The sequence below is a fragment of the Triticum dicoccoides genome, chromosome 3A (assembly GCF_002162155.2).
Source record: "Triticum dicoccoides isolate Atlit2015 ecotype Zavitan chromosome 3A, WEW_v2.0, whole genome shotgun sequence".
In the NCBI taxonomy this organism is placed as follows: Eukaryota; Viridiplantae; Streptophyta; class Magnoliopsida; order Poales; family Poaceae; genus Triticum; species Triticum dicoccoides.
The window spans coordinates 630,330,648-630,341,696 of record NC_041384.1 but is presented as its reverse complement, the minus strand read 5'-3'; the positions used below and the strand labels follow the sequence as shown (position 1 = coordinate 630,341,696).

Sequence of the window (11,049 nt, the reverse complement as noted above, 5' to 3'; positions counted from 1 at the left end):
TGAAGAGGCAAGGGAGCGTGTCGGAGTAATGGGCCACGAGTAGGCCAACCCGAAGCCCAGAACCTTTCAAGACATCAGGGCCGACTGCGCCCCTCAAGGTACCAAGATGAAGTGCCGCCTTCTGGTGGCCGGATGAAGGAATAGCCGACTGCCCGTAGACGGCCGAGTTCCAGAGACCGACCTCAAGACCAGCCAACTCCTAGTTGGCGGCTTCTAGAGAAGCCGGCCCCTAGCAGTCGGCCCATGGCGCCAACGAAGCCCGCGCCCTCATCAAGAAAGATAGGACGGGGGATGGCTACAATATAGACCATCCCCCCCCCCGATCCAGGGACAGGCGTGGCCATAGTGCACCGTACCGGCGGAGATCTCTGTCCGGCGCGGCACTATTGCCACGCCACTCCTGACATCACCACAATCAGGCGGAGTCCTGCTCCCACGACGGCATGTCGGTACGGCCCAAGGACAACGGACCCCACCAGTCAGCAAGAGCCTGGAAGACGGCAAGAGCCCCACCAATCAGCAAGAGTCCGGAAGACGGCAAGAGCCCCACCAGTCGGACCCGATGGAGGTCGGCCCCCAGCAGTCGGCCCGCCCCACCAATGCACCATTAACCAGACGAGACACGGAGTGACTACAGTAATCGTCCGCCAGGCGGCGGAGCTGTAGCCACGATCCCCTGACCAAGCCTGCGTCATTAGAGTCACGGCTATATGGATCAGCAGCCAACAAGACCCAAGAGCGGCGGGGGCGGCCTGTTGGCCCCGTCCCCAACCAGTCTGCGGGGCCCACCAGGCGGCGGGCCCCAGCAGTCGGCGGAGAAGCCGGCGACCGAACAGACTGACGGCCGGGCCCTACGCCCGGCCGGATTACCATCGTACCCCTGGGGGTAGGCCTATATATAAACCCCCCAGGGCACGCATGCAAAGGGTTCCCAACCTGTTAGAACTAGACCAGCCCATAGAGGGAGGAGAGAGCTAGCCCTGCCTTCTCCTACCTCTAGCATACAGCTCGAGGAGCACCATTGTACTTACTTGCGCCTTAGTGATCATGCGGAGACCCTGCAGAGCAGGACTAGGCGTGTTATCTCCTAGGAGAGCCCCGAACCTGGGTAAAGTATGCCAGCGTTCGTGTCTACACCTCATCCCGCTTCCGGGCACCGGCGACGTTCTACTCGCTCCCACCATGATAAGCCATCCTTTGGCATAAGTCGCACCCAACCCCCGACATTTGGCGCCCACCATGGGGCGAGGTGCACCGTCGTCCGGAGACCTGTTCTGGACGGGAACCCTTTTCCTCCCTGGCGAGTGTAGCCAGCCCGGCACACCAAACGGAGTCTATGTTGACACGCTGCGTGGCACGGAGATCGCCTGCGCGGTGAGCTGCCTCGCCGACCTTGTTGGCAAGGTTCGCCTCTCCGACGAGCCGGCATATGATGCAGGCAATGATGGCCCTGAGAGCTACCTCGTCAGCCTCCATGATCAGCTCCACGTAGCCATCGAGCCCACTGCGGACTTGGAGTATGTTGGCTCCATCAACACGATGCTTGTCGATTCCGACACTGCGTCGCTTGACACGTTCCCCACCAACATGGTGGTCTCCGACGAGCCGCCTCCTTGCGCGGAGAGCGGCGAGAGCGCCGTCATGGAAGTGCTTGTCATCGGCCACATCGAGCACTCCGGCGGAGGTGCTCAAGATCCGCTCAACACGGCACTACAAGACCTGACGGCGCCCATCCCAGAAGACACCGACACCGAGATGCTGGAAGCATGCCGCATCCAGCTCGTCGAGGGCGTCAAGAAGCTGGCTAGCATGAGACGCCTGTCGGAAGCCTACCGGTGCGAGATGGACCGCGCTGTGGGCGGCACGCCGGCTCCCGCTGGGCCCAGCCACCTTCGCACAGTCCAGCAGCGCAGGGTGGCCATCGCCAACCTGTTCTGGGCAAATCACCCCGTCTACGCCACGCCCGCGGAAAATATCCGAGCTGCCCAGGCGGCAGTAGAAGAGCTAGACAAGTTCGAGGGCGAAGAACGTCGCCAGATGGCGGAGCGCGTCCAGCGGCTCCTCGACGCAGCTGCTGAGCAGCACGAGGTCGGTTGCCGCACTGAGGTGCCCCACTGGCAAAATGACGATCCGCCTCCCCGCCGGGATCAAGGCGCGACATCTTGGACACCGACTGGTGGCGTCCGCGGAAGAAGAGACAAGGAGCCGGCTGCCAGCCGCAGCCGGACTCACATCACCAACGAGCGCGACCAAGATGGCCGCCTGAGAATAGTGGAACGACGGGATGACTGTCCGCCTCCTCCCCCTCACAGGGAAAGGCGCGCCTCCCCGCCGCCTGTTGATCACCCAACACTCGGCGACCGCCTTGGCCGCCGAGAGGGAGTCGGAGAGAATGATGCCCGCCACCGGATCGACCGTCTCCACCAGTCTCTGGCGCTAGAAGAGGAAGATGAGTTGGGTCTGTCCTGTTTCGGCCCCCGCATTCGAGACGAGCCCTTCCCCAAAGGGTTCACGCTCCCAAGAGACACGCCCAAATACATCAGCTCCGTGAAGCCGGAGGACTGGCTGGTCGATTACTCCATAGCCGTCAGCATAGCAAACGGCAACAAGCACATTGCTGTGAAGTACGTTGCGCTCATGCTCCAGGGCACAACCCGGACATGACTGAACAGTCTGAAGCACCCGCAGCATCAACAGCTGGGTCGACTTCACCGAAGCCTTCATCCGCAACTTCACCAGCACGTACAAGCGGCCGCCCAAACCTCGCCAGCTCTCCATGTGCGTACAAGGCCCCAACGAGTCGACTCGCTACTACCTCATGCGTTGGGCCGAGCTCCGCAACTCTTGCGAAGGCGTGCACGAGGTGCAGGCTATCGAGTCGCCGCTGGGTGCCGAGAGGGCACCCTCCTCAAGCACTGACTCCTCTACGATGAGCCGGCGACCCTCGATGAGCTGCTGATCATAGCAGATAAGTATGCCACGGCCGACTCCTCCATGAAGGCAGAAATCCAAGTTGATGCGTCTGGCAAAGTAGCCCCTCAAGCTCCTCGAACCCCGGCTGGCAACACCAGTCGGTGCCAGCAACCAAGCAACAACAAGCGCAAGGCCATGCATCCGGCTTCCACAAGCCGGCAGGTGGCGACAGTCGAAGACCAGCAACCGGAGGGGCAGCCTCCGTCCAAGCGCCAGAAGGGCGGCAAGCCCAATTGGCTATCGGCTTTTTCATATGAGCAGACTCTTGACGCACCCAGTAAATTCCACAGTGGTGCGAAGCCATCCAACCATACCACTCAGAAATGCCATTGGCTCACCAGGATCGCCAAGGGGGACGGCCTTCTGCCTCCTCCGCCTGCTGGGCAGCCGCCTCCTCCTCCCCCCAGCAGCTGGCGGTTCGACCAGTCGGAGCCATACAAGACGAGTACCCTGAAGAGCACGGAGCTTATGTTGTGTTCACCAGCATGGCCGACGATAAGCACAGCAGATGACAACGTCAGCAATAAGTGAATGCAGTGGCAACGGAGACCCCCGAGTTCATGCATTGGTCCGAGAAGCCCATTAGCTAGAGCATAGCTGACCATCCAGAAGTAATGCCCAACCCCGGCTCCTACGCCCTGGTCCTGGATGCCACCTTTGCCACTGATAGGCGAGCTGCTCGGTTTTCCCGAGTTCTGAAAGATGGCAGCAGCAACATCAACATTCTGTACAAAGATACCATGGAGAAGTTAGGAATCAAACAAAGGCAGCTTCAGCCCAGTCGAACTGTATTCCATGGCATAGTTCCTGGCCTTTCCTACTCACCAATCAGTAAGATTCAGATAGACGTCCTCTTTGGAGACAAGGATCACTTCCGATGAGAGCCAGTCTGGTTTGAGGTGGTGGACCTCAAGAGCCCATACCATGCACTACTTGGCCGGCCTGCACTGGCCAAGTTCATGGCGGTCCCCCACTATGCTTACCTCAAGATGAAGATGCCGAGTTCTAAGGGAATTCTGACCATAGCCGGGGACTACAAGAAGTCGTCCGCTTGTGCGGCAGATAGCAGTCGACTGGCCGAGTCCCTCGTGACCGCGACCGAGAAGCGGCTCCTTGACCGAGTTGTGGCAATGGCAGGAAAGCAGCCGGAGATGTCACCCAACCCCAAGGAGTCGGAAGCCGAGGGTTCGTTCAAGCCAGCCAAAGAGACAAAGAAGATACTCTTGGACCCGGAGCACCCGGAGAGGTACGCTGTCATAGGTGCAAAACTTGACAGCAAATAGGAAAGCGAGCTCATCGATTTCCTCCATGAGAATAGGGACATATTTGCATGGTCACCTAAAGACATGCCGGGTGTTCCAATGGATTTCGCCGAGCACAAGTTACATGTCTGGTCTGATGCCAAGCTAGTCAGGCAGCCCTTGCGCCGCCTGTCAGAAGAGAAGAGAAGAGTCGTTGGAGAAGAGATAACCCGGCTGCTGGCAGCCGACTACATCATGGAAGTGTTCTTTCCAGAATGGCTGGCCAACCCAGTCCTTGTGCTGAAGAAAAACAAGCAGTGGCGCATGTGTATTGGTTACACCAGCCTCAACAAAGCCTGCCCCAAGGACCCGTTTGCTTTGCCGAGAATCGACCAAGTGATAGACTCCATAGCCGGATGCGAGCTGTTGAGTTTCATGGATGCATATTCAGGGTATCACCAGATCAAGCTGAACCCGACCGATAGACTGAAGACCGCCTTCATCACACCATTTGGAGCCTTCTGCTACTTGACCATGACGTTCGGCTTGAGGAATGTCGGCGCCACATTTCAACGTTGCATGCAGAAGTGCCTCCTCAAACAACTCGGCAGAAACGCCCATGTTTACATGGACGATGTCATGGTGAAGACGGAGAAGCATGGAACGCTGCTAGAAGACCTCAAAGAGACCTTTGAGAACCTACGCCGGTTTCAAATAAATCTCAACCCAGAGAAATGCGTCTTCGGAGTACCAGCCGGCCAGCTTCTTGGATTCCTGGTCTCAGACCGCAGCGTAGAGTGCAACCCTGTGAAGATCAAGGCCATTGAGAGGATGGAAGTACCCACCCGACTGCTGGATGTGCAGAAGTTCACCAGCTATTTGGCGTCCATCAGCCGTTTCATCAGTCGGCTAGGAAAGAAGGCTCTTCCCCTGTACCAACTCATGAAGAAGACCACTTTTTTCAAGTGGAACGACAAGGCAGATGAAGCTTTTCTCCAGCTCAAGAAGATGTTGACTACTCCGCCTGTCCTGGCGGCTCCGACTCCTAAGGAGCCCATGCTCCTCTACATCACCGCCACCAGCCGAGTGGTCAGCACAGTCATAGTGGTAGAACGCAAGGAGGAAGGAAAGGTGCTACCAGTCCAGAGACTGATGTATTACCTAAGTGAAGTGCTGTCAGCCTCCAAGCAAAACTACCCCCACTATCAGAAGATGTGCTACGGCCTGCACTTTACCGCCAAGAAATTGAAGTCGTACTTTTAAGAGCACCCAATCACTATCGCCTGCACTGCTCCGCTTGCCGAGATCATTGGAAGCTGAGATGCCTCCGGTCGAGTGGCCAAATGGGCCATAGATCTGTCCCCTTACACCATCTACTACCAGCTTCGCACCACCATCAAGTCACAGGTGCTGGCCGACTTCCTCGTCGACTGGGCCGAAACCCAGTACCTGGGACCGGCGCTGGACTCCAACCATTGGCGGATGCACTTTGATGGTTCCAAGATGCGCACCGGTTTGGGAGCCGGCATCATCCTCACCTCTCCCAAAGGAGACAGGCTCAGATATGTGCTGCAAATTCATTTTGCCGCCTCCAACAACATCGCTGGATACGAGGCACTCATTCACGGGCTCCGGCTTGCCAAAGAGCTCGGCATTCGCCGGATCCTGTGCTATGGTGACTCTGACTTAGTGATCCAGTAGTTGTCAGGCGACTGGGACGCCAAGGATGCAAGCATGGCGATCTATCGCTTCCTCGTACAGCAACTCAGTGGATATTTTGAAGGGTGCGAGTTTCTCCATGTGCCAAGAAATGACAATGAGCAAGCAGACGCCTTGGCACGAATCGGCTCCACTCGTCAAGCAATACCGACCGGCGTCGCCCTACAATGCCTCCTCAAGCCGTCTATCAAGCCATCGCCAGAGTCGGATTCTATCTTTGTGTCGGCTCCTCCTGAAGTAGTCGGGTCTGACTTGAGAGCTCCAGCAGCCGGCACGGGAATTCCGGCAGGCGGCCCGGGGGCTGCGGCAGTCGCACTCGGCCCGGGGACTTCAAAACCCAGCCCGGGGACTGAAGCGGCCAGCCCGGAGACTTCAAAGCCCGGCCCAGGGACTGATGCAGTCGGCCCGGGGACTTCATCGACCCAGGAAGCGGCAGCCGACTCCAACCGGCCGCCTCCCGGCCCAACCGCCCTCGTCCAAGTTGCAGTCCTGGCAATCGAAGAAATCGCAGCACCTTCATGGGCCCAGCCCATCCTCAACTTCCTGGTAAACAAAGAGCTGCCGACTAATGAGATCTCGGCCCAGCAAGTGCAATGCTGGGCAGCAGCTTACACCATAGTCAACCGAGAGCTTGTGAGGTGCAGTGTCACCGGAGTCTACCAGCGCTGCGTCAAGCCGGAGCAAGGCCAAGCAATCCTCAAAGACATCCATCAAGGCGAATGTGGCCACCATGCGGCTTCAAGAGCACTTGTCGCCAAAGCTTTCTGCCATGGTTTTTTTTGGCCGACTGCTCTAGAAGACGCCAAAGACTTAGTCCAGAAATGCAAAGGGTGCCAGAAGTTCCGTTCCAAGCCACATCAGACGGCTTCTGCACTCAAGACTATTCCCATTGCCTGGCCCTTTGCTGTTTGGGGCCTGGACATGGTGGGACCATTCAAAACAGCGCGAGGTGGCATGACTCGTCTGCTTGTCGCGGTGGACAAGTTCACCAAGTGGATAGAAGCAAAACCAATCAAGAAGCTGAATGGTCCGACAGCTGTGACTTTCATCTCCGACATCACCGTCCGGTATGGCATACTGCACAGCATCATCACCGACAATGGCACAAACTTTGCCAAAGGCGCCTTGGCCCATTTCTACGCAATGCAGGGCATTCGACTAGACTTAGCGTTCGTTGCCCATCCGCAGTCAAACGGCCAGGTGGAGCGAGCAAACGGCCTCATTTTGTCCGGCATCAAGCCCTGACTGGTCGAGCCTCTGGAGCGTTCGGCCGGCTGCTGGCTCGACGAGCTGCCAGCCGTCCTCTAGAGCCTATGCACAACACCGAACAAGTCAACCGGCTTCACGCCTTTCTTCCTCGTCTACGGTGCCGAAGCCTCATCCCAACAGACATAGAATTCGACTCCCCTCGAGTCACCATGTACACCGAAGAGGAGGCAGAAGAAGCACGTCAAGACGGTGTCGATCTGCTGGAAGAGGGCCGGCTGATGGCACTCAGCCGGTCTAGCATCTACCAGCAGAGTTTGCGCCGATACTACAACTGGAAGGTCAAGCCGAGATCTTTCCAAGAAGAAGACCTTGTGCTCCGGCTGATCCAGCAAACAGCCGGCCAGCACAAGCTCTCAGCGCCTTGGGAAGGCCCCTTCATCATCAGCAAAGTGTTGGGCAACGACTCCTACTACCTGATCGATGCTCAGAAGCCTCGAGCGCGCAAGAGGGATGACTACGGCAAGGAGACGGAGCGGCCATGGAATGCAAATCTCCTTCAAAGATTTTACAGTTGATACAGTATGTACCATGCTACCTTTTGTATTAAAGTACGAAGACTCCGGGTCCCCCGAGAAGAGCTCGGGGACTGCCCTCTTTTATCTATATGATAAGAATTATGCCTATGAGTATATCATTTTCTTTATGCCGCTTGGCACCGGGTCCGACTAGTCGGCCCGTGGACTTGTCGCCTTGTACTATGAAATGCTTCCTGCAGCCGGACAAGTAATGTGTTGGCACTTAAGCCGTCTCCTGCCAGAAGTCACAGCTCGCAGAGCGACTGTCCGGTGGGCAGGAGCAAGGCAGAAAGAGTGTCCACATGAAAAATGGCTAAGGACACAAAGCACGTGCATAGTTTAAGCCGGCTTCCCACCTTCTACGACCGACTATTGAGCAGCCGGCCTGCCGGTTTCTACTTAACTTGCTAGAATGTTCTAGAAATGGCTAAAGTACTTGCCTTTCCAGAAGTAACTAAGTACTTGACCCAGCCACAGTCCGCAGAGCGGCTGTTTGGCTGACAAGGCGTCAACCAAGGGAAGGAAGCAAAGGAAAAAGCCAAAGAGCAGCAAGCAAGAAAAGATAGAACTCGCAAAAATATTTACATAACAAAGGCCCTTGCCCGATCTTCAAAGCACAAGTTTAAGATACACCCGGTGGGTGGAATTGTGCAAAATTAAAAAGTTCGTCAAGACTGATAGACAGGTAAGGCAAAAGATAAAGTGGCGGCGTAGGAAGCGGCAGACGGGTTCGGTGGGTCGGAGGAATCGGCGGCGCCAGTTGGTGGAGCGGCCGGCTGGTTAGTCTCCGCTTGGTCGCCTCCAGCGGTAGCCGGCTCGGTTGGGCGTGGCTCGTTGCTGGAGGCGCGGTCGAGCTGGGGCTGGCCGTCCACTCCGACCTCTGGCGCCTCCTCTTCGCCTTCCTCCTCCGCCTCGCCTTCTTCCTCACCGTTGGAGTCGATCACCTCCGCCGAGTCCTTGTCGTCTTCTGGGTTCAGCCCGAACCATTCCGGTGGCGCCTCGGCGCCATTCTCAACCCGCTCCGGGATAAAGATGCTGGTGTCGGTGTATTCGGCGATTGACGCCGCACGCTTGACGAGGTCATCTTCCACGACCGCCAATTCCTCTTGAGCCTCTAGCCGGAATGTGGCTAGCTAGGCTAGGCTTAGCCCAGAGTACCACGCCTTGACGAACTTCAAGGCACGGCGCGCTCCAACCCGGGTCGAGGAGCCCTTCCAGGCCTCAAGATGGCCAGCCTCCACCTCCAGCCAGTCGCCAGTCGGACTAGGAGTGTGCGGTGCTGGCATGTCAGGGCACAGGGCGGCGATCACCTGGGCGCCGACACGCTGAAGCCGGCGCAGCATCCGGTGAGTCGGCCGAAGACGGGCCTCGATGCTCAGGATGTGCTCGTTAAGGATTCGGGGAGCGTCGGCGGCGATCTGCGCACCGTCCGCCCTCCGTCCTTCGCGATCAGCTTCAATGGCTTGGTTGGCGGCGTCCGAGTGACCAGGGAAGAAGTCTGCCAAGACTGAAAGCAAAGAGCCAAAGGTAAAGACGAGAAGCCGGCTTGACCAACAGTCGGCAGCTCAAAGAAGGAAAAAGAGGGAAGCTCACCATCGACTATTGTCACAGCCCTAGAATTTGATTGCAAATAGTTGCACAAGCATCCATGCATCATGTCTAAAATTCTTTGAAAGTTGAAATGGGGATTGTTGAAACCCTAGCACCAGATCAAGTCAAATAGGTTCAACCTAAAATAATCTTCAATGAATCCAAAATGCCTTTGAAAATGTTCATTATTTTTGCTAAAGGTGAAAACCTCTGCCAAAAATGATGCAAATATTTTTAGGCCATTCTGGATATTTGAACTAATTCATAAAGTATTTGAATTGGGGCATTTAATTGCTATAAATTTTATTAAATGCTCCAGCAATTCTGGAAATAGCTAAGGGCCTCTGAGAAAGTTCAGTTATTGCCCATAATTAATTTCAGAAAATACCCCAAACTTCTAAAAATCATAGAAATTCAACCGTAACTCCAAATGAAATAATTTATATATGAAAAATTATCAGAAAAATTCAAGGAATCCATCTGTACCATTTTCATGCATGTTCGAGCAAGCTAACCTCACTGTTTAGGATGAAACATGATTAGGGCAAATTTCATAATAGGTTTGGAGTTGGAATTTGATATAGTTTTGAATTCCACTTCAATTAAAATGACTTTATGTTGCATTAGCCCAAATCACAACATATTGCCATGTCATGATCATGCATCATATTGTTGCATTGCATTGATTGTATTCTTCCTTGTTTGCCGGTAATTGCCCCCTCTCAGTAGACGTTGTTTCTGACGACGTGATCGATGACACCGATGAAGAGCTATTCTATCTTCACAAGTGCCAGGCAAGCAAAAACCCCTTGGTCATTCCGATACAATCCCACTCTCTCGCTCCTGCTCTCTTTTACTGCATTAGGACAACAACGTTTCAACTATTACATGCTGCGGCAGCTGAACCCCTTTCCTATGCATGACCTGTCATTGCCACAGTAAATAGATGAAACCCACTAGCATGAGTAGGAATTGTTTGAGCCCTGATGTGCCTACTCATTCATGCTTGTTGTCATGCCTGCTATTGCTTAGAGTTGAGTCAGGTCTGATTCATCGGGAATGAATTGGAACGTGGTGAACATGTCCTACCGTTGAGAGCTAAGTGTGTGAACACGATTTGGTAAAGGTAGCCGTGAGAGGCCATATAGGAGTACATGGTGGATTGTCTCATTGCAGCCGTCCTCAGGAACTGAGTTCTGTGTTTGTGATCCATGAACAGTTACTACCACACATTGGGATCCGGGCGCTCCAAGCTCTCTCGACTTATTAATCAACTCGATCTTTGTCCAGGAGTTGCAACTAGTTTCTGGTGTTTGTAGGTAGTGTTAGTAGTCTACCAAGTGGCACCCGGTACAGGTGGGCTTGGGACAGACTAGGCACAGTGGCCCGGTGTACCAAGTGGCACCCGGATGGTGGGCTTGGGAACCCTGTACACATCGTTTGGGGTCGTGAGCGACACCCCGGCCGGATCTCCTTGCGGATGGAACCCGAATAGGCGATAAACCTGGACTAGAGACTTGTGTGGTTAGTCAGGTCGTGGCCGACTCCCTCACCAGGCTTCCGCTTGAAGGTTGCCAAGATACACGACGTGTACATGGTGGTAAGTGGCGAGAGCGTGTGTGAAGAAGTACACCCCTGTAGGGTTATCATTATCTATTCGAATAGCCGGATTCCTCGGATATGGAAACTTGGACCCCTTGCATAGTTCATACACAAGTGAAAGTGGATACTCTAAAATGCAC

The 11,049-nt window shown here is 55.2% G+C and overlaps 1 protein-coding gene across 1 annotated transcript; it reads left to right on the top strand.

Moving 5' to 3' along the window:
• Window positions 1-1,539: 1,539 nt before the first annotated feature.
• Window positions 1,540-6,848, top strand: LOC119272698 (the record flags this gene model as incomplete). Its single annotated transcript, XM_037554124.1, has 2 exons — window positions 1,540-2,088; window positions 6,054-6,848. Coding segments are annotated over exons 1-2 (1,344 nt in total), but the record flags the coding sequence as incomplete, so codon positions are not given.
• Between the last annotated feature and the right edge of the window lie 4,201 nt (window positions 6,849-11,049).